The sequence below is a fragment of the Dermochelys coriacea genome, chromosome 6 (assembly GCF_009764565.3).
Source record: "Dermochelys coriacea isolate rDerCor1 chromosome 6, rDerCor1.pri.v4, whole genome shotgun sequence".
Classification (NCBI taxonomy): domain Eukaryota; kingdom Metazoa; phylum Chordata; order Testudines; family Dermochelyidae; genus Dermochelys; species Dermochelys coriacea.
The window spans coordinates 117,497,222-117,521,536 of NC_050073.1; the positions used below are offsets into that span (position 1 = coordinate 117,497,222).

General features: G+C 45.8%; 1 protein-coding gene and 1 long non-coding RNA gene across 2 annotated transcripts in view; one reads left to right on the forward strand and one right to left on the reverse strand.

The window, feature by feature from the left end:
• On the forward strand, positions 1-15,004 carry LOC119857344 (potassium channel subfamily K member 16-like). The gene is made up of 5 exons (XM_043516814.1): positions 1-268; positions 3,694-3,814; positions 7,357-7,523; positions 9,249-9,417; positions 14,679-15,004. The coding sequence occupies exons 1-5, from the start codon at positions 74-76 to the stop codon at positions 15,002-15,004; spliced, it is 978 nt and encodes a 325-aa protein (XP_043372749.1). The 5' UTR covers positions 1-73.
• Positions 8,546-24,315, reverse strand: part of LOC122460689 — a 23,897-nt gene continuing 8,127 nt past the window's right edge. Inside the window, exons 2-3 of the long non-coding RNA XR_006282150.1 lie at positions 9,188-9,349; positions 8,546-8,616 (exon numbers count right to left, since the gene is read on the reverse strand). This is a non-coding gene — a long non-coding RNA (uncharacterized LOC122460689). The remainder of the gene's footprint in view (positions 8,617-9,187; positions 9,350-24,315) is intronic.

Consider the following 24,315-nt stretch of genomic DNA (forward strand, 5'->3'; position numbering starts at 1 on the left):
GAGTTTACATTAGAGAGTTATGTGCAAATAGAGACCATTCCCCATTCTCCCTCACATTTGCCTGCAGAGTACCATGTGCAGTGGCACAATCCACACCGGTTTGCTGGTGGTCAGCTACGCCACCTACCTACTCTTGGGTGTGATTGGATTCTGGGCTCTGGAGAAGAATGCCGAGAAAGAACAGAAAATGGCAGTAATCCAAATGAAGGAGGCGTTCCTACAGAACTTCACCCACCTCACTGTGGCAGATGTTGAGCAGTTTGTGAAGGTAAGGGATGCTGCGGCAGTGTAGGCTGGTGGCCTCTCTAGCCTTCACATGCAACCCAGCCGGCTTTTCACTTACATGCTGTTTCCTGGGCCGCATGCAGGTAACGAGTGTTGTGCCTTTTCTTGTGCATCCATTGGGGAGATTTCATTTAACCACTTATGGGTGAATCCTGAGCCCAATGTACAGTCTGAGTAGATAGACCAGACACTGGGCAGCTGGCCAGAGCAGCAACTGCTCCAGTTCCCAGAAGGACTGGGGCATCTGCATAGCAGTGGCTTCTTTGACCCCATTCTTACATGGGCCTGCTTCCACCCACCCCCGGGCATGCTGCCATACACAAAAAGCTGGGCTCACAGCCCCAGCATGGACCCCTAAATTCTGCTGCTGCTCCCCACAAAACCTTCCACAGAAGCACCACACCACATCACCAACTCTCACAATTTTATCACGAATCCCATGTCATCTGGTGCTTTTCTTAAAGCCCCAGTCCTGGAGTCATGTGATTACATGAGAATCTCAGCTTTCATTTGAAATAAAAATGTACATTTTTAGCCCTCCAGGCTTGGAAAGAAAAGCCAGAAAATGTGACCCCTTAAAGGTTCAAAACCAAGACGACAAATAAAAACAAATAAAAACCACCTCTGCCATTCCTGACTCTCGGGGACAGAGGAGCGAAGCCATGGTGTGAGATCATTCTGGTGCAATATATTCTATCTTGTGTCTAGCCTCTGGCCAGTCTCATCTCTGGAATGTATCTAGGCTTGTGTCTGTATCAAATCAGTCATAGAGCAAGTTGTCCAGCCCTGCTTCCCTAGGTTGCTAAGGGCAGGCACAGCTGGAAGCAGCTTTTGTTTAAAGCTTTATCTTAAAATACGCACATCACTTAGCATTAGAACAGAGAAAGACTGAAGGTGTCAGAAAACTCATCTTTGAAAATATCATGTGTGTGTTTGGCGGGGGGAGGGGGATATTCATAGAACCATAGAAATATACGGCTGGAGCTTTCTAGGACCTCAAGAGGTCATCTAAGCTATCCCTCTGCGCTGAGGCAGGACCAACTAAACTGCTTAGACCATCCCTGACAGGGGTTTGTCCAACCTGTTATTCAAAAAACCCTCCAATGACAGGGATTCCACAGCCTCCATGGGAAACCTATTCTAGTACTTAACCATCGTTACAGCTAGAAAGTTTTCCCTAATATCTAACCTAAAACTCTCTCGCTGCAGATTAAGCCCATTCCTTCTTGTCCTACCTTCAGCGGACATGGAGAACAATTAATAACGGGATAGAATGACACATTTTGGACTAGTCTCCGATTGCGATTACACCATTGTACATCTAGATACATTTCACCTAAGTCAATGGCGTTCCTCTGGATTTATATTGGGGTAAAAAAGCAGAATCTGGCCCTTTGCCTTAAAATAAAATTTTGCTAAGTGGATGGTTTCAGAGTAGCAGCCGTGTTAGTCTGTATTCGCAAAAAGAAAAGGAGTACTTGTGGCACCTTAGAGACTAACAAATTTATTAGAGCATAAGCTTTCGTGAGCTACAGCTCACTTCATCGGATGCTAAGTGGATATCATACAGAGCCAAATGTGTCCCTGATGTAAGCTCAGGTATGTCAAAGTAGGAATTAATTTGAGCCTTTCTGTTGCTTTGTCAGGTAGGGGATTGCAAAATATGTTTGAAGAGTGGTGTATATTGATTTGCATGAATACAGAGGTTACTGGCTTTCTATTTGTATGGATGCCCTAAGAATAAAGTACATTATTGTTGTTACTTTATGACTAGGAGAACCTTTTCCTTCCTAAGTATTTTTGAATGAACAAGAGATACAATTTCCATATTCTGCTGTCACACCCATGTCTGCACATAATTGAGTTCAGTGGGACTGCTTGGATATAACAGTGCACAGAGTTTAACAGAGTGGCCCTGAGTCTCACTGATGATGCAATGGTCTTATTTCAGACCGGTGGTGCACAGCAACCATAAAGCTGGCTTAGTTCTCCTTCAGAGTCTCAGTGCACAATGGGAATCCCTAAATGATACAGACCTAGCAGAACAGCTCTGCACTTCCTAGCATAGAATTGTGGCTGGATGAGAGGAACAAGGCCAGAGAGTTTGCTCTGGCAATCCTGGGTTGCTGGAACTGCCCTTTTGGGCCACTGGCAGCTAGGCATAACTTAGAGCAGATTTGAGGCTGTTCTAAGTTTCACCAAGGCCTGAATTGGACACGAGCTGGGGCCATGATCAGGGATCCACAAACGTGGCATAAAGCCACCTTTATTTCTGGTCCTGCCCTGGGAGCAGCTCAGCTGGATGAGAAAATCGGGGTCAGTATATTTTGCATCTGCCTGTGTTGTTTTGCATTGGCCCAGGATATTCTACAGGCCCAAAGTGAGGATTTCTCGTTACATGTTGTTTCATTTTAAATGATCTGGGTTGGTGTTTGAAAACCTGGCTGTACACTTAAAGGATTCACAGCGTTCAAATTTATCTTCACAAAATAGAGTATGTTTGCAGGCAGGTTATTTACAAATAATAAGTAAAATGTAAACTTGGGAGATCACATGGAAAAAAACCTCATATCCAGGAGAAATCCCATGTGATAAATTCCCTCCCTTTATTTTTCTAGTGTGAAAGTCAACAAGGTTTCCAAAGCGCTGGTGAGCCTTGAACCATAATTGTCATCACCCTATGGTTTTAACAATTGCTGTCTCCATTTCTTTTGGCAGACTAGCTACAGTCCCTAATGAGTACTGAACAGTTAGAATCTGGAAGGGAGGGAAAATATACAGCTAGTAGGGCATCAATTTTTTTTTTTTGCTTTAGTCTCCTAAAATAAAGTCAAAGAATTCAGAGGAATGATTGAGGTGCTGGGGAGTGTTCCTTACAATTGCACCATGGAGAACCATATCTCCCAAACTGCCAGGGCCCAGCTATGGGACACAAGGAGGAAGAACCAACCAAAGAGACCAAGGGATGGAAAATAACAAGGCCGTAATGTAAAAATGCAGCAGGTTGAATTGCTTTAGCCTATACAAGCCTTTTACATGATTCTGCATTTCTGATGCAAATAATTTAGGATAAAACACTATAATGCTAGGTCAGTGGCGGTAAACTTAGTTCTAAAAAACCCAAGTGATCTCTCATAGGGCCCATTCCAGCTCCCACCTAAATGATCAGGTAAGTACATGGCACTATCTGAAATGCTGATTGGTTGCTGGTGAGTCAGTGGCATCCTTGGAAGCAGGAGTGCTAGTAGTACTGGCAGCAGAGTTTGCCGCCTATAACTTTGCATACTGATGCATACGATCTATGGATACTCATAGGAAAAGGGCCATGGCGGGCTGATTCCTCTGTTTTATCACAATGGACTGTGAGAATAGGGAGATGTTCATATCAAATGTTGGTTTTGCTCGCAGAACCTGACTAACGCTGTGCAGAGAGGAATATATCCCATCGGAAACGATTCACAGACTGAGGTCAGCAACTGGGATTTGAGTAACTCCTTCTTCTTTGTGGGTGCAGTGGTATCCACAATAGGTAGGTTTGGTGCTTTTTTCCCCTCTGCCAAATATAGTTATTATTGCTCTAAGTGACTGTGCTTTACACGAATTCAGACTGGAAATAAAACATACGTTTTTAACAGTGAGAGTAATTAACCATTGGAACAATTTATCCAGGGTGGAGGTGGATTTTCCATCAGTGACAATTTTACAGTCAAAATGGGATGTTTTTTGAAAAGCTCTGCTCTAGAGATTATTTTGGGGAAGTTCTCTGGCCTGTGCTACACAGGCAGATGATCACAATAGATTATCGTGGCCTTGCGAGCCATGGCTATGAATTACCGCTTTTCATGGGCCAGGATGAGAAACAGCAACTGACTTGGCCTTGAGGCCTTACAGATGCATGATTCATCGTTCACGGTATTATTTTAGTTTATAAAATGACAATGGTCTTTTACATCTCAACCTCCCCTTCCCTCTCTGTCTGTTCCTTTCTAGCCATAGAATCATTTGTTAAAACCTTAACTAAGCCGCCAGTCATGGATGGAAGATGGACTTGACTTTCCCTGGTTTTCATTGCTAGGTCAAACTAACTGTAAATCTTTTCCAAGGCAGCTGTAAGGCAACAAAGAATGATAGGAAACAACTGAACGCAGCTGGGCTGTAGAAGGCCATTACTATAGTACATACTGCACCAGCATACCCACAATTTTCACTGCTGCCAGGAGAAAAGATGGGGGAGGGACAAGGTGAATACCATCACGGCCAATTCAAGCAGAGTGTTGTCCTTAAAGCTAACAGAAATTGAGGCTGCTGGACTTGGAGGCAAAAACCAAATAGTGTCCAAAATCGTATGTGGCCGAGAGGTTTCCACCAACCTGGTAGAACCATCTTGTGATCCAGGATATCACAGACAGCTAGAGAGTGAGGCCTGGTCAGTGCTTTACTAGGAAGTAGGGATATAAAGGTTAAATGGTTAACCGGGTAAGCATTAGGCTTATTGTTAATGGACCTTAATGGTTAACCCGGCCAGAGGTGCCCCAGCCCTGGCTGCACTGGGCTGGCAGGAGGAACCCTGGCCGTACTGGTCGGCTAGAGAGACTCCAGCCCTGGTCACACCAGGCCAGCCAGCCAGCAGGACCCCAGCCTCAGCCAGGCCAGAGCAGCCCAGGCACCAGCTGGCCACAGGGACCCCAGCCCTGGCTGCCCTGAGCTGGCTGGCCGGAGGGACCCCAGCCCTAACCCTTGCCCTGTCAGGCTGGCTGGAGTGACCTTGGTTAACAGTTAACCAGTTAAACAATATAATTTTAATCGTTTAACTGGTTAACTTTTTTAACAGATGTTTACATCCTTATTAGGAAGGTGTTTGATCTGGATGAAAGAGGCCAAAAGTGCAGTGAGATGAAGACAAATAGCTGTCTCATCCAAACGGAGAATGCAACAACCTTCTGGTAACACAGGCAGACGGTAGTGTAAGTTCCCATGGTCTAAAGGCCAGTGAACTAGGGCACTGTCTTATTTTCTTTCCCCTGTAAATAGGACCATTGTATTATCAGTCAGAGATTGACTTGTGCTGGAATAGCCCCACTTCTCAGGGACACTGACACACTAAGGACATAAACAAAACCTGGGACTATCCCTATATGACACATGCCTTGCAGCAGCTGAATGGCTATGGGGGAGGGGACATGCTACAGTAAATTTTTAGAGTTATGCAGCCATTGTCTCATTTTTCAGGTATTGCTCCCCTTTAAAAACACCTGATGGCAAATTCAACCCTGGTGTAAATAAATTCATCATCTTTAAAGGCCTGGTCTACACACCGATTTCGTACCGGTACAACCGTGTGAGGAAAGTGTGGGTTTTGTTGTTGTTTTTTTTTAAAACAGACGTACTTATAGCAGTACAAACCCTCGTGCAGATGCACTTATACTGGTATAACAATGCCTTTCACCTGCAGAGCTCATTCCCCTTCCTGCATGGACCTGCACTGCTGTAGCGTTTCTAGTGTAGACATACCCTCATGCTGATATAACTGTGTCCACAGTAGAGGGATTGTACCACTGTAACTCAGCTGCTCAGGCCATAGTTCATTGGATCCGAGTTAGCTGGGTGGGTTGAAGCGTGGATACGTTTGTCCAGTCTTTCCCATTAGAATGGTGCTGCATTCTCGGTGATGTCAGCGGAACACCAGGAACACGTTGGATCCCAGGTGTTGCTCGCTTGTTTTTATTAATGGCTGTGTGTTTATTCCCAGCAGCCCATTCCATTCCAGGCTCCGGTGCATCAGATCTCACAAGCTGAGCATGGCGAGACCCTGCCCCTTTCCCTCAAGGAAAACCCACTGTGCTACAGAATGGGATGCTGTACATTCCCTAGGTGGCATGCTTCCCTCCGACCTGTACTTGAGCCAGTACTTTAGTATGGTGCTATTGTAACCCACACACGTCCTGGGTGTGGGGTTCTGTCCCATCTAGTGGCACCGAGACCACTTAGAGAGAGAAAATGAGTCTGCTCTACAACCTTAGCTAAGAGGCTTTTAGCTCATGCAGTAGAGGCTCATGCACTAAGCTCCAGAAGCCCCAGATTCGATCCCACCTGCCAAAGGCTGGGTCTGTCAGCCTTACACTCAGGCAAGAGTGAGAGGAGACCTGGGAAAAAAAATGGGAAATGTCCCATTTTTCTAATGAAACTTAAGGTTAAAGTCTTGGCCATTTATAACCATTAAGGATCTTTTGCAGAGGGATATTAGCCCCGGTGTCTTGGCCAAATTCCACTTTCTGCCTATGTAATTGATCTCTGTGTTTTCAATTGGATATAAGAGGTGGCTAGACTTCAGTGGTGGGGGAAGTGACACCTATAAAGGCACGTTTACAATCCCTTGGGATGAAGGGCATTGTTATAAGATGATACTATATTATGTACAGCTTTTAAAGAGTTGGGATTCCCAGAGCCATTAAAATAAGAGGGAAGTTGTGGGATTGCAAATTTTAGAGTCACTAAATTAAGAGAAGGCACAGGATTTTGATGCCAACTCCACATATTCCAAAATGATCAGTGGGTTTCTTAGTGCAGTGCTGCATGCTGATCCTTGAGGGATGGCGTGACAAGAAATTAGATGGCAGTTAAGATTCAGGAATGGGGCTTATCTGGTCCTTGAGCGGCAAACAGTCCAAACTCCAGCCTTGACATCTTCCAGATCCCCTAACTTCTGATTTCTCTCTTTCCATGTTGTATCTACTTGCATACTTGTAGCAGTGGATAGTGTGTTTTTGTAGATTGCTTTCAGATTATAATGTAGTTCAAATGAAGGCCAGGCTGGAGCCAAACACAGCACTTTCTGAACCCTAAAAATATGCAGAACATGTCATTTAATCAGTCTCTCTGCTTTGATTGGAAAGAGCATGAGTCTGACTAAGGAATACTAGGAATGCTCGTGATGTGCTAAAGCTGTGTTGGCATGAATACAAGAAGTGGGACACGTGTGAATGTGTCTATATGTGCAACCTGATTAGAAGCCCAAGCTCTAAGGAGAAGGCTCACTGAAATGCTCCCTGTCACCTTTTTGTCTTTCAATAGGTTATGGTACCATGTGTCCTAAAACGGCTGCCGGCCAGATCTTCTGTGTCTTTTTTGCTTCATTTGGAATCCCTTTTAATATCGTTTTCCTGCACCGGGTCAGTAAGATGCTTTCTCTGCTGTGTGAAAGGCTTGGGAGATGGCTGTATGAGAAGGGAATGAAAAAGGTAATCAGTTTCATTCTCTCCAGGATTGTTTATATGCTGGCTATTGGGTTTTCTTCCAGATATATCTCAGTTACTTTATATGCTACTTATGCACCCAAGCGGGGTTAGGTGCTGTACAAATGCATATGAAGAGAGAGTCCCTGCTCTAAACATTCTATACTCTAAAAAGATGAGACAAGGGTGTGGGGATAAAGACATACACGCAAAATATCTTCCACACCTACAAAAATATGAGAAATTTGAGCAAAATATCTGGAGTGATGCAAGATGTACTGCATGGCTTGTTAGTTCCAAGATACGAGCTACCCCACCCCCTCCTCCTGTATCCTAATGGCCTAAACTGCCTGCTGTCACACCACGAGCCAACCACTCCACGGGGTCAGAGACAAAGAACGAACAGCCCACCAGAAGAGGGCCATTCTAGTCAATGTGCTGAAAGATGGGGATGGGTCTCTTGGAGTTGGAGGCAAGGGCTCTCAAGGCTGATTGTGCCACAGAGGATATGTCTACACTGCAGCTGGGTGCAAGCCTTCCACGCCAGGTAGACAGGCTTGTGCTAGCAGGGCTCACACTAGCACACTACAGAGAGCTGCATGGTGGTTGTGGCACCCCAGTGGAGGCTCAGGCTAGCCACCCGGGCTCAAGCCTGCCCTACCCCCCAAGTCAGAGCTCAGGTGGCCAGCCTGAGCCTCTGCGGGGGTGGCAATACCCACCCAGTGATTTTAGCATGTTAGCGCAAGCTCCTCTACCACAATGAGGCTTGATCCCAGCTGCAGTATAGACATACCCAGAGTCTCTAGCAGCTCCTATTGCTCTCCCCACTGCTTTTGAGGTGGTGGGAGTTATTCTTCTGGGGCTAATGAGTAATCTGAGTTCTCCCATAAAAAATGATATCAGCACTAAAGCCAATTCCCTTCATCCTTCAAACAGGTAAATCTCCCTCCCCAGGCCTGCCAAAATTCCATAGGCATGGAATGGAAGGATTGCACCAACAAGGGATCTGGGGTGTATACAGCTCACCTCGCTCTCTCCAGCGTGGGTACCACGGTTGTCCAGTTTCCTTTCGCCCAATTTCTACTTGTAAATGTCATACCTACAAAAAGAAAAGAGAAATTTTAGCATATACCAAACCCTTGCCCCAGCGAGGCCCTCCCATTCTTGACTGCAAAGAGAAGGGATGGTGCCGAAGCTGCTGCACTGTCTCTCCACCACCAGAAGTTCCCCCAACCTTGGGGTGCTCCCCCAATGGAAAGCCAGCGCCACACAGTGCAGGGTCTGGGCCTTAGTGACAGTTATTTGGGCTGGTTTGAAATTTTCCATGGAAAATTTAAGTTTTTTTGGGTCAAACCACTGAACACCCAGAATCCAACTAAATCTGAAACATTTTGGCTGAAAACAAACATTTTGATTCTGAAATGTCAGCATGGTGCCTCATGGGAGTTGTAGTTCAAGTGTTTCATGCTGTCATTCATCTCTGGGGCTGGACTTCATCTCCCATGATGCACCATTGCTATGCAATGGCCATAATAGGTGACCTCTCCTCACCAGAGAGTGAGGCCATGGTGCCTCATGGGAAATATAGTCCTTTTGTGTGACTGTGCCAATCTTTAACTCCTGCAGGCCTGGGAGGAATTCCTGTCCAGCTATTCATCCAAAATACTCACGTTGTGTAGGATTTCCTCATGTGTCCAAGTGGACCGCAATTTGTGTTGGTTTATTTTTCAGAAGAAGATCAAGTTTCTGACCCTTCTCTTCTTCCTGGTGATGGGCATTCTAGTGTTCCTGTGTCTGCCGTCATTTGTCTTCCAGGTGGCAGAGGGCTGGTCCTACAGTGAAGGAGTTTATTTTGCATTTATCACCCTGAGCACCATTGGCTTTGGAGACTATGTAGTAGGTAAGGATAACAGTACTTCTCTCTGAATTGAAAGGTGGCAGAATTACCATAGTAGTGACTAAAAGGAGATGGGACAAAGCACAAGCGAACGCACACTAGGAAGCAATGCTGCATTCAATGGTCTTTCCCAGCTGTAGCTTTTGTAATTCTAGGAGGAATGACCAGTTTCCTGGGGGCAGTCCAGACGGCTCAGGGTGCCCAAATGCCTAGACACTATGAAACATGGTGCTTTATACATAGAACAAAAAGATGCAATGGTTGGGGGAGGAGGAAGTTGGGGAACAAGAGAGGAGACTCGGGGATGTCCCAACTACAAAATCTTACGTGCATATCTGATTCATGTGTTTTAGTTAGTGAAGAAATAATCAGGGCTTGTTTTAAAATGCCTAATTTTTAAGCAATGTTCTTCACAGCTTCAGTCTTTGATGAAGAGTGAGCAATAGAAAACTTATCCTGGGGGTGGAGACCTATTCCTCCACTAACATGAGTCACTATAGAAATTAACTTCTGTGATTCCCCTATGCGTCATTAGACCCTCCTGGACATCACACAAGTTCAAAAGTTCTCCTGAAGTTAAACCCTATAAAACACAGCCTAGCTAGGCAAAGTCGTTCTACAAACACCTTCAGATATTTCTCACCAAAATATTCTCTCTCCATTTGCTTTTGGAATGAACCCCTTGAGAGGCCCCGCACAAGAGAACTTCAGAGTCCAAACCACTGTCAGCAGAAATGATCCAATATTTGGATTTTGTCAAAGTGAACAGATTCCTCCACAGTGCATGTCCTGGTAACACGTTGGCAACCAGACTTCCTCTCCACAGAGAAATGACAAGGAAACGGCATTTGCATTGGTACTAGAAGATCAGTGGCTTAAGTGCATTGAGTTTGGAGGTCTCACTCCTTTTCTCAGTGGACAGGCCATTCACAGCACAAAAAGACCACTTCTGCCGGCAGGCTTAAATTCAGCCAAGAATTGAAGGGCATGGAGACTGACTGTCTTTCCTTCTCACCCATTGTGAGGGCTCCCTCCAGGTCAGGGCTGAGGTCTGTTGGCAGAATGGTGTGGGGAAACTTGCACTGACATTGCCTATATTCTACCTCTTTTGTGAGTAAATAAACCCCTGTCTCTGCAGCTGACAATCCAGCTTCTTTCACAAGCTCTTAATTCCGCTAACCCCCCCCCCAAAAAAAAAAACAGAGGGAGAGGAAGAGAGAGAGAGAATTCTGATTGGAACATCAAAGTCAGTGTCGGGTTAAGAATATTCCGCACCTCACAAGATAAAGGGCTAAGACACAGGTAGCAACAGAACTGGCTGTGACATCTGCCCCGGTCCAAATTAAATGGGTACTTTAAAATAACCGAATGCCCGGTCGAAAACAGACCCTGGCAGCTCCGGTTGGCTCTGCCGACTGGGGCATTAAAAGTCTGGTCAGCGGCGAAGTGGGGGCCCGGGGCTAAGGCAGACTCACTACCTGCCCTGGCTCTGTGCAGCTCCCAGAAGCAGCTGCCAGGTCTATGTGGCCCCTAGGCACAGGGTGGCTCCGTGCTCTGCCCCCACCCTGAGTACTGGCTCCGCAGCTCCCATTGGCTGGGAACCATGACAAATGGGAGCTGTGGGGGCGGTACCTGCGGGCACCAGGGCAGTGTGCAGAGCCTCCCAGGCTGTCCATGCAACTTGGGGCTGCAGGGACCTGGCAGCTGCTTCCTGGGAGCTGCGGTTAGTGCCGCCGGGACCCCACACCCCAAACCCCCTCCCACAGCCTGCACTCTATACCTCCCCACCCCAACTCCCTGCCCCAGGCCTGAGTCTCCTCCTGCATCCCAAACCACTCATCTCCTGCACCACCCCAGAGGCCGCACCCCCAGTGGGAGCCCTCACACACACTCCTGCACCCCAACCCCCTGCTCCAGCCTGGAGCCCTCTCCTGCACCCTGAACCCCTCATTTCTGGCCCTACCCCAGAGCCCACACCCCCAGCTGGAGCCCTCACCCCACCCTGCACCCCAACCCCCTGCCCGGAGTCCCCTCCCGCACCCAAACTACCTCCTGGAGCTTGCACCCCCAACCCCCTGCCCCAACCCTGAGCCCCCTCCTGCACCCCAAACCCCTCATTTCTGGCCCCACCCCAGAGGCCCCACCCCCAGTCGGAGCCCTCACACACACCCCCGCATCCCAATCCTCTGCTCCAGCCCAGAGCCTCTCCCACACCCTGAACTCCACATTTCTGGCCCTACCTCAGAGCCCACACCCTGAGCCAGAGCCCTTATACCCCCCCACCTCCTGCCCCAGCCCAGAGCCCCCTCCTGCACCCCAAACCCCTCATCCCTGCTCACACCCCAAAGCCCTCACCCCCCCCCACATACCCCAACCCCTTGCCCCAGCCTGGTGAAAGTGAGTGAGGGTGGGGAAGAGCGAGCAACTGAGGGAAGGGGGATGGAGCAAGTGGGGGCGGGACCTCAGAGAAGGAGCATGACAGGGGCAGGGCCTCAAGGAAGGTTCCCTTCATCCTGCCCCTCTCCAGTTTCATAATGGTTAGGGCTCCTCCACACCCATGCAGGTTTCCACTCCAGAGGCTACTCTTACTCTCTGATTCCGCCCACATGGGATTATCCATGAAAAATGATCCTCAGAGTCAATCCCAATAGTCAGAGCTACACTTCCCTTCTAAACAATGTTTTCAGGCAGACATCAGGGCCATAATTGCACAGCTACTTAGAACCCAGGACAAGAACAGAAAGGCAGACTTTTGCATGTTTCTCCTTCTTTGTCACATGTCTGCAGGGCCATATTTGTCCCAGAGAAAAGATAAACAGGTACTGCGATGGGCCTCCCAGGGTGCAACCTGGAACTGGGGTACTGCTGAACCTCTGTTTTACCAATCTGGGTTCCCTCTCACATTTTGCTCTCTGAACTCTCCAGCCTGGGCTGTCTCTCACAATGCCTTACTAGTGACAAGCAGCAAGCCTCTCCAGGTGCTGTTATCACTCAGCACAACAGCATGTGGAGCATCACACCCAGCTAGATTGCATGAATGCTCCCAGAGCCATTCATGAACTAACAAGAGAGAGGCTTCAACCAAAGTACCCCCAGTTCCCCAGCCTAGGACCCTGGAGCTGTACTGTCCTGACCAATATGGATTTATTACCTAGTCCACCACTTCTACAAAGGAAAGTGGACATGCACCAACTCTCATTGCTGAGCTGAGATTTCTCGCCAAGCACGTCACTCAAACCACACTGTTTTAGGTAAAATATAAAACAGATTTATTAACTACACAAAGATAGATTTTTAGTGATTATAAGTGATAGCAAACAGATCAAAGTAGATTACCTAGCAAATAAACAAAAACTCAATCTAAGCCTAATATACTAGATAGGATTTGAATTAAGCAGTGTCTCATCCTGTTAGATAGTGTAAACAGTCCACATACACAAACTTGCTTCTTTCCTGCCTGGGACCAGCAATTCCTCCAGTTCAGTCTTTGTTCGTCAGGTGTTTCCAGGTGTTCTCTTGTGTGGGGAGTGAGGCCAATTGGTGATCTCACATCCCCCTTTTATAGCTTCTTCCATATGGTGGGAACCCCCTTCTTCCAAGCCAAGTTCCTAGTCCAGTTTGTGAAAAAATACAGGAACCAAAATGGAGTTCAGTATCACGTGATCTAGTCAAATGCCCTTGCATGCTTTGGTGAGTCATGGTAGCTATTATGTAGAGGCTGACTGAAGCATCCCCAGGACAGTTCATCAGGCGAAGATAAGCTTTCCCCATGACTCATTATCTTTGTTGATAGGCCATTCAACTAGAATAGGCCATTCACACTGCACTGGCAGACGGCAGCGTTTTAATGTGGCTGTATAGTCACACCCCCAGCCCCACGAGGGGAGTAGCTACCAGTGCTGGGAGTGTGGTTCTCAGTGCTGGTGCACCATCTACACTGCCACTTTACAGCGCTGAAATTTGCATCACTCAGGGAGGTGTTTTTTCACATCCCTGAGCAAGAAAGTTTAAGTGCTGTAAAGTGGCAGCATAAACAAGGCCTAAAAATTTGCGAGTGTTACCCAAGTGCAAGCACATTTGAAATACAAATACATAGTCAATACTGATAACTCCAGATACAAAAATGATACATTCATGCAAACAGGATAATCATATTCAGCAAACCATAACTTCTATAGATACCTCACATGACCTACCTTGTACAAGATGCATCATAATTATATAATAATCATATCATAATCATATTACTATGGTGAATATGGGGTGCAGAGTGTCACAGATACCCAAACCCCCACCCAAATCCACCCCCTTTAATTTTGCCTCAAAAATGTAGCAAAACAGCAGAGTTTTGAGTGCCAAGGTTTTGGATTCACACAATGTAAACTGCAAACGGTGCAGTTACACTTACAGAGTCGAGTCCCTCTTACTCTGAAGATTCCATGCTGATGTTTCGACCTTATGTGTTAACCAAGCAGAAGTTTACATTTCAGCGAGCCGTCTTGGCTGCATTGTAACTATTAAGGTTACACGTGACTAAACAGAGTGGGAACAAAGCTTCACTTGTTGGAGGATTGCTTATGTCTGAGTAGCCAAACTAAATGACCTGTGTAGAACAGCAGGTGGAGAACTCCCAGTGATGTTAAAAGGTTTAGACTGCGTGAAATACACATCAACCCAGTGGTTTCAAATGCGGAAAGTTGTGCCTTCAATTATCGGTATGTGGTAGAGAGTTTTCAACAGTTGCTTTCATTGCATTTCATTCTTTTTAGTGGAGTAGGCCCCGCAGCAAGTAACATATGAATTATAGGTTTCTCCTATACATGCAAGGTTGTCTGCTATTTATAACAGCTATTTATTAGGTCACAATCACACTTTGCTAGGTAAGTCTATGGAGATAGCATAAATTTTAGACATGGAACATTTCAGCTCCATTGCACTCTGTCCTTGTGCTTGCTACTAAAACATATCCTGGAGTATCTTAATTCTAATATAATATGGTTACACTGTTGTATATCACTACAAATTATTGGGTTTACCTGTGTTAGCTCCTACACTCCAATCCAGTATAGCATTTCTCCAGTGGAAAATGTAGCATAGTTCCATTCCTTTTGGAAAGATGAAGCAACACACTACATCTTAGTGTCCTTTTCAAAGTATTCAACATGAAATATTCTGACCAATACACTAGCTCAACCAATTGTAGTCAGGCAAATTGAATTCAACTTCTTAATTGATTATCCTCTATTTTTTCTCCTTGTATTCAGGTAAACAGCCTGACAGGAATTATCCTTCCTATTACCGGTCTTTGGTGGCCATTTGGATTATCTTTGGCCTGGCCTGGATTGCTCTTCTGTTCAATTTATTGACAACATTATTGGAAGACACTGAAAAAAAAATTACTCAGGATCTTCACAAAATGAGAAAGGCAGGTAAAGACAATGAGGAAAACCAGAAAAAATATCAGCCCGCTGGATTTGTTTCTGCAGAAGAACCATCATTACTGGGTTCTGGAGGAGATGCACAGAAGACAGTATCTCTAGCAACACATCTTGGAGATGCAAAACAAGGGGAAACTATTTTTTCCTTATAGCAAAATATTATAACCCACTGGGATCAGAGTTGTTTATTGCAGATTACACTGGTCCAGTACTGTAAGAACTACACCGAAAGGAGAAAGTCCTGTGGAAATACCATTTCTCTTGCATCCCACACCGAGATGTGACTTTCCCTACACTCTAGCTCAAAAGTGATACAAACCAGGAGTAACAGTGATGATAAAATTGCTCCCCCAGCTGTTTTATCTGCAGCAGACCCATGATGACATGATTTATATCATATCCCCCCCACACACACACTGTTTACAAAATTCTGCCTGTCCCAAGTGTCAAACATTCTCTAGCTTCTTTGAGTCACTGCTAGTTGATGTAGTGCCTTTGTATAAATATCACAAATGGCTAGATTTCAGTGGCTGCCCGGTATGAACTAAAATGCCATAATGAACTGGCTGGCTTTAAAAAATGAGTGACAAGATCAAAGGTCACATGAGCAAATCACTGGGGTAAGAGAACATTATATGAGCAGGATTAGAAAAGGTGTTGGTCCTGTTTGAAAATGGGTTATTCCACCTGTCTCATGCAAAGCTGGGGGCAGTTCCTCCTCCCGGCCCTTTGGTTTAGGAGAGCTTTACAGTTCTGGCTTACTGAGTACATCACCACTGGTTTGATTCAGTTTCTTGCTGTAAAAGGAAGTGGGTGGCTTTTCATGAGGAAACGCTGCTGTTTGAAATGGAGGCGTCGTCAAGCACCATGCATGCCTGATGTACACATGGGTCTACCTGGCTCATTTGGGTTCTGCAGAAGCATTTCTGTCCCTCCTGGTTGCCAGGAAAACCTTCCAAATTTGATCTGAGTCTACAGGATGCAGCCTGCTCTTCTCAAGCCTGCAAGCAAACAATGAAAATACTGTCTTAGTGGAGTCTGGACTCCCTAACCTGCCCCCATTGAGAATAGCCACCAGATTGATTAGAAGGCCTGTCTTCCAGTTTTTTAATGATTGAGCTCCTTGAGTCTATCGGCTTAGCTCAACAAAGAGAATTGTTAAGGGATGGTGATCACAGTTCATAAGTATTGATACGGGGCACAGAAATTTGATAACAGAGGGCTCTTCAATCTAGCAGACAAAGGTATAACAAGATCCAATGGCTTGAAGTTGAAGCTAGACAAATTCAGACTAGAAACGGGGCAAGTTCCCTCTGAGGAGCATTACCTTGTTGTGGTGGAGGGGCTTGCATGTTCCGACGAACCCGCTATGCCACCTGGAGCCTAGTGCATCTGGTAGTGTCACCCAAGGCAAATAGTTTGGGGGAGGTTCCAGACTAAAAATGATCCACCTCAAGACCCTCATGAAAGCCCAAAAATGACCATGCAAACCTTGCCTGGACTAGCAATACTGGGACCTACCCCTGGGGGTGGTGTCAGGCGAGTGTCTGGTGTTCAGGCTACCTATGTAACCTGGCTGGGACCAGCCCAAAAAAGCGATCCTCTGGATCGAGAGGAGCCAGTTGAGGTGGTTCGGGCATCTGGTAAGGATGCCCCCTGGGAGGCTTCCGTTGGAACGATACTGGGAACATCCCACTGGGCGGACACCCTGAGGCCGACCTAGGAAAAGACTGGAGGGATTATATCCCCCAGGTGGCCTGGGAACACTGGGGAATCCCCCAGGAGGAGCTGGAACCTGTTGTGGAGGAAAGGTCGGTCTGGTTCTCCCTACTCTCCATGTTGCCGCTGCAACCCTCACCAGGAAAAGCGGCATAAAGGAAGAAGAAGAAAAAATAGGGTACAAATTTCTAACAGTGATGGTAGTCAACCACTGGAACAACTCCCAAGCTTTGTGGTAGATTCTCCATCACTGGCAATTTTAAGTTTGGAAGTTTTTTTCCCTAAAAAAATATGCTCTTGTTCAAATAGGAACTAATTCAGGGGAGTCCTACAGCCTGTGTTATCAGACTAGATGATTACAAGGTCTCTTTTGGCTTTATAATCTATGCATTTCATTATTTGTTGACCCTAAAGCCCAACAATGACAGTTATGATGTCAACATTAACTATTTAATTGCTGTGTGTGTTTTTGCAGCTGAAAAGGGGAAGGGGGAGGAGTCAAGCTTCTGGAAGATGGATGGGTGGGAATAGCTGCAAGGAAGAAACTACTCTTTTCCTCCCTGTGCATTAAGGCAGACAGAGGAGAGAGAGAAATGAGGATGGGGAGGAAAGAGAAATAAAGGGTAGAAACAGCAGAGGTATAAAAAGTGATGCTGAATGAGACACTGAAATACTGAGAGTTTACTTACGGCACAAAGACTTTTTACCCTTGCTCTTTGTGCAAACACCTCTATGAGCTCATGGGAGTTCCACTGGGGCTGAAGGGGAATGTGGAGTTTGACGTGTACAGCTCAACCCACAGGCTGTGATTGACAGCAGAGTTCGGCCCACTTTGTAGAATCAGTGCGACTCTGCTGGTTTAAAACAAGAAAAGAAAAACCCTCCAAGACACATGACACAGCCAAAGCCCTGGGTCAGGAGAGCCCATTTCAGGGAATTTCACAGCTAGTTGAACTTTGTGGGTTCAAAGCACTCGTCAACAGAAGCAAAACTTTGGGAAGTTTTTGTTCTTTTAAGCAACACATCCCCTGGGTACAGGGGATGGCCAAGGCCTCAGGAACTTCAAGCTTTTGGGAGCCTTGAACTGGGTTTTTGTCTTTAGTGAGGCCTGGTTGACCCTTAGAAGTTAGGTCAACATTGATCAGTGTGTACAAACCGCCCCTCCCCCCCGCCCGACTGATGTAGCAATGCCAACCCTAACCCCCAGTGTAGACACAGCTATGTAACAGAAGAATGCTTCCATCAACCTAGCCACCATATGGGGGAGGCGGCGTTCTGACACTGATCAAAAAACTTCTATTGGTGAGGCTGCATCTGCATGATGGGGTTATGCCAGCATTACTACGGCAACATAGCTATGCCGGCATAGCCTCTGTAGTGCAGCTATACCCTAAGAATGGGCTTGTTCCCACACATACTGGTTGTGCCACTTTAACAATAGCAGTCAAGTTAAAGCAGTAGGAACCCCCACCCCTGCAGTGCGGATGCAGCTTTAGACCTTTAGAAGTGTTACGAACTCTAGCTTTACAAAAAGAAAAGGAGGACTTGTGGCACCTCAGAGACTAACAAATTTATTTGAGCATAAGCTTTCGAGAGCTACAGCTCACTTCATCCTATGCTCATGAAAGCTTATGCTCAAATAAATTTGTTAGTCTCTAAGGTGCCACAAGTCCTCCTTTTCTTTTTGCAAATACAGACTAACACGGCTGCTACTCTGAAACATAGCTTTACAAGGCACCCTTATACTAGTGTTACTATGTCCACATTAGGGATTGTACAGTGTGACCACATCAGTTTAAAAAAAAAAATCACACCCCTAACCCAAATGATTATACTGGTGCAAAACCTGTGCGTAGACTAGCCTACAATTGGAGTTTGTCTTTCCCCCGAATGTCCCCCCCTCAGTAAATTAAATCATTATTTAGCCCCCAAGTATGATTGAAGTTTAAAAAAACATTTTGCATTTCTAATAGGAAGTCTGTGCTATGTATTAGAGAAAGAAATACCCTCAGAGCCTTGGATCTCCACATCTCTCTGTTCTATTTTCCAAATCTTTCCTCTGTGGAACATTGCCAATGCAGCTGGGTTAAACATGCTATACTTACTATTATCATTGCTATTAGACCCATTTTACAGATGGGGAACTGGTGCACAGAGATATTAAGTGACTTGGTGGAAGTCACTCAAGAAGCCTGTAACAGAGCAGAGAATTGAACCTGGGTCTCCTAAGTCCTAGGCAAGCACTCTAACCAATAGACCATCCTTCCTCCCTTGGGGCCTGTTCATTTAGGTGACATTGCTGAATGTTTATTCCTCTCTGCTTATCATTGGATTCCCCCAAATCTTGGCCTGCTCAGGAGGTTATGTGACAAAAAGATTGCTGTGGGCATAATAAGAATTTCTCAAAAGGGAATTATAACAAATATCTCAGAAAAATGTAGTTCTCATAAGCCACTGTAGGGCTGTACTGTGGCTTCTTTGTGCTACCTCTCGGTATTTCATCCTCCCCCCTTGCACATTCTTGTGGCTGTGTGCTCCTAGTCCCATAGTACCCTTATCATCAGGAAATTACCCCTCTTCCCTGTTTCTATCCAGGTAATTTATACTGCCCTCATCCCCTCACAGTCATTAATGGATTTCATCCTCATAACGCCCCTGGGAGATGGGAGGACCTGACCACTATCTTGCAGTTGGGTAACAGACCCATCTGCCCTACTGCTGTTCAGGAATCAAGTGGATCACGATAAATAGCCCTTGGAGTCTTGTGATATTTTCCTTCTGACTGCAAATCTTGCTCAAAATCAAAACTAGAACTAGACTTCGCCTCAGTGCCACAGGCTTTTTGAAACAGTCCTGAAATATTAAACAAATGCAATCCAGATTCCACTGTTAAAGCAGCTTCTACTGAAGGGACCTACCTGCCCAAAGCCCGGAAAGCAGGAATCAAATCCACCCTAAAAAACAATCATGCGAGGCAGCAGGAGTTCCCCAGGTGACCAGTAGAGTGGTTTCTCCACTGATGGATCTCTGCTGCCTGGAGTGGTGGCAAAGAACAGTTCAAAAATCTCCTTACCAACCCGATGCCCCAGCACAGCTAATAGAATCCAATTTTCATAGGCAAGCCTTCCATGCAATTTTCAGCTCTCCCACTGCTGCTCAGTTTCAAAGGGAAGCATTTCTAAGGCGGCCAACTACTTCCCCATCCATGAAATCAGTTCCAGCAATACCCTAGGAGAATGATCATGAACAATATTATCACAGAGTAAATGGCAACAAGGTATCACGGCATTGAGCCTATGCTGCAATTATAATTCCCATCTGCCCACCAAGTCTTTGCTGTGCGCTAACACAAACACACTGTATAATACGTGCACTTGGAAATGAATAAACAGTCCAGACAATATGGTTCCCTGCACATTTTGGAAGCAGCCACCATGTTTTGTTTAATAAATCTTCCTCCTGAGAGACCCAGACCTGCACTTTGATCAGTTGTAATTACTACATGGCAGACAAACAGGTGATTGTTTGGGGATCTTATGAGGTCTCATTCAATTAATAGCCTGTTAATTGCTGAGGATTTATTTTCACATGGAATGGAAGGACTGTTTAAAGCAGTGAAACAGCTGAGATGTGTTCTTTGCTAATGCAACATCACACTCCAAATAGCCAGGGGTATCATTTTTTTTAAACTCCAGGCATTGCGGTTATTTCCAATCTGAGGCCACACACTCCATCACACTGAGTTGTGCATTCTCGGCTGGACTCATGTTAGAAAACATGGAACTCAAAGAGGAAAATCTTATTTACTCTGGTTTAAAAAAACGATATATAAACCCAGCATCCAAGATACCTGCTCCTCATGCCTTTAGGTCACAACCAAAGACATTGAAGGGCCAGATCCTTGGCCTACATTAAGTCCTCCTTGCATCAGTCCAACAGGGCTTAAAGCTGTCCCAGAAATTCCCCTGTTGGCTTTATGCCAACTGCTCCCAACCCTAAAGAAGCTATTCCAGTGTGGGTCAGCTGTAGGAGCCGGGGGCCTGGCTGGCACAAAAATCGCACTGATCTCCAACTGGCAGAATGGTGCCTATGGGGCTAGCATAAATTAGAGAAACCTTGGAGCTGCTCCAGTTTGCACCAGATGGAACTGATCCCCCTGGAACCAAGTTTATCTGTCATCTTCCTTGGGAGAGTTTGCAAGTGAAACGTTATATAAAGTGATTGTCCCATCCACAGTTTTACTGCTTGCTATTTTTACATTGAGCTATTGCATGCACGCAATTCATCCATTCAGCAGGGCTATTTGCTTCACACCCTGAGACACATTGAATACAGTAGGTATATCCTTCAATGGGTTTGAACGGATTTGGGGCTGGTCTTAGCAGGTTCTGAGCACTCAGCTCCCCCTGAAGTCTGGAGGTGTAGATTCCGTCTCGGGGGGATGGACCCACGCTAGCTTTGATTAAGCTAGAACACTATGGTGGCGTGGGCTAGCCACCCGAGTACATACTCAGAGTCTCAGATAGGATCATACTCAGGTGGTTAGCCAACCCCACAGCGGCTACACTGCTATTTTAGGTGCAGTTGCTTGATCAAAGCTAGCGCAAGTACCTTTGCCGCTGAAGATGTAATTTCCAGATTGGGTAGTGTAAATGTACCCTCGGGGACGGTCAGCAGCCTGCAGGCTCATGCTCTTAATACTTTGTTTGGCTTAAAAGAATCAGTGGCATGAGTGCTTTGATTCGACCAGAAGAAACTCGTGGCTGCTGAAATATATTTCCACGGTTTGCTCTGGTTTTACTTTGTGACAAGCTTCTCCATTAAACAGAGCTGGAACAGAGCCTGGGATATTAGAAACACCAAGCAGAGTCATGGCCATCAGCGAATAAAACTAGAACCAGTCGCTTGCACCCTGGCTATGTTTAGAGATGGGTGCAAACTGCCTGGGGCCTGTTTGCAAAAGAAACCCCTTCTTCAGGGTTAGGGCCCCTCTGTTCAAACTTCCATCTATATCATGAGGCTACTATATGGCTATTATAATTATCATGTACCTTGGCCCTACATGCAGATCTATTAGGTGGATGCTAAATCTCAGACAATACGTTTGTAATGATCATTTGGGGAAGTCTCACCTGCAGGTTATTCCCCCTGAGAGGGGCTAGAAAACCCAGGAGTTTGAGCTTGCCGAGCATCTACATGAGAGAGACAAGGTGGGTGAGAAGACGACGACTTGACCTGAAGAAGAGCTCCTTGGAGCTCGAAAGCTTCTCTCGTCCACCAATAGAAGTTGGTCCAATAAAAGCCATTACCTCACCCACCTTGTCTCTCATATCCTGGGATCCACACAACTACAACAACTCTGCAAACAGAAGTTCTACATGGTTGCTCCATTAGATGGCTGCACTCAGCACAGGGCCATGGGAAATCTGCAGAAAATGTCTCCACCTGTTTTGTCAACCCCCGGCCTGTCCCCTCTCAGGGCAGCAAGAGTCAGGTTGCCACTGTGAGTATCCACCTTGTGCAGCAGAGGATTTATCTGCATTGAGGGAAATTTCATAGGTTAATGATGGCAAGTGTAAGTATTAACTTATATTTGGATCCCTTGAAGAGTTTGGGGTTGCCCTGGAGATCAGGTGTCCCTTTGGCCCCAGCCCTGCCTGCCCTCACCCACTTACAGAGCCCCTTGCTTATGGAGGGACAGATTAATGCAGTTTGGAATTGGCCCTGGCAACTTTGGCACATTATAGGGTTTTAAGATGATAAACGATTCCAGCTTCTGAAATTTACTCTTGCCAGAATCTAATCCCAGGGGTTAACTGCACCTTTAACTTGGAATGTGAACCAGAACAAATCCATTTAGAAATCCTGAAGGTTTTCTTTCCTGGAGGGTTCTGGACAGTACTGTAGGAATCCTTTACCAAAAACCTCAGAGTGGTTCATTTGAGTTAAAAATCAAGGCAATTACTGCATTCATTTAATTGCCAGTTCAATACAATTTGGGAGCCATGTTTCCAGCAAAAACCTGATTTTTCTTCCAATTGCTCTCACAAAGTGGTTGGAAGACATGGAAGTAGTTTTGCAGCAAGGCAACAGAGCATGAAATAGCCCCCCCTCAAAAAGAGAGCCAACACATTAATTAAGTAGAACGATAAGGAGTAAAAATCACATGCCATTGAAAACTGACAGGAGGTATGACCCATGATTTAGATAACATGTTGCATAAGAAGGATTAGACGGAAAGGATGCCAAAAATTGCAGAGAGACAAAGTGAAGGCTGGTTGTTTGTCAGAGCAAAAAGTTGGAAAAACCATGGCTTTGCTATGGCAAAACACAAAAGTCAGCATTTTAGCTGAAATCCCCTCAAAAGTCACACCACATTTCCCTCCCCTGCCCCAATATATTGGGTTTTTTAAATTTTAAAACTGTACTAAAAATAGGAAATTCAACCAATTAGGAGACCTCCATATTAGCTATCTAGCTTAGGGTTTTATACTGCAGCCTATCACTGTAGTGTTGGAGTGCCTTCCGTGTACAGTCAATAGCAATAGGACTTCATGGAGACGCTGGCTGTTCTCCCTTTCAGGGGTCAAAATTCTGCTGGGGTAGGAGTGTGGGATTGCTTTTTTTTTTTTTTTGGAGGGGGGTGGAGACTTGTTAAGGTTTTGGAAGTAGAAGAGATTGTTTGAATTGGGAGTGTCCCTTATAGTGGAAAGGCTTTCTCAAAGAGAAAGGCTTGGCGATAATTCCTAGAGATGGGCAGATTCTAGCTTCACTGGATCTCCAGAAGCCTGTTCCATAGCTGGATCTCCTTGACAGAGCATGCTTTGCTCCCAGCTCTCCCAAGTTTCATCCTGAGCTTTGAGATCCGCATTGTCCCAGAGAGCTCAGAGGTTCATAGATCAAAATGTGGTCTTTGGCATAGCTAGGGCTTGATCTATTAATTGCTTTGAAAGTGAGGATCAATGTCTTAAATTGGGAACAGAAGCTGACGGAGAACCAGTGAAGGGACATGAGCACAGGCCTGCTCCAACCTAAACCATGGAATAGGTGGGTGGTCACATTCTGTACCAACAAGAGCCTATGCATCATCTTTACATTCAGCTTCAACCACCACCACCATCACCACCTCAAACCCCCACCTAGCAACCTGGGAAAAACTAAATACCTTCCCCGGGCCATACTTAACAGGCCATATTTCCCTGCTCACAAGCATCATGTATGCATATAAAACAAAGACAGATTTATTAGGGGACAAAGGCAATCAGAATTCACTAAGACCGGGAAGCAGAAGAACTAGCCCGAGGAAATGCCTCAGCAGAGAATGGGGAGAGAGGTGTATTCAGCTAAGAGGACGTTTCTGAACACAGGCCGAAAGGGAAAGGTTCAGCAATACTGTGTGCCTGAAAAGTTACTCAAGGACAGACCTGTGAGGTGCAGAAAAGCATCCAGCATAAATCTCCAAAATACCAGGTGAGTTGGGGTCACTTGTACAGATCAAGGGCTCAGTCCAACACTCATTAAAGTCAATGGGAATTGGATCCACACCTCTGGTTAGTTGTTTTAGCACGGGAGTTTGGAAACCAGGCTTGGCAGGATGCAAGCTCTTTATTTGAAACCCCACTCTAGGGGTGCATACTTTTCTGTGCAAGGAAACTAGTGTGTCAACAGTTGATCACAGTGTGAACATACATTGTACACTGTCAGGGTAAACAAGGCTATTGCTATGTCCGGAACATTGTTATGC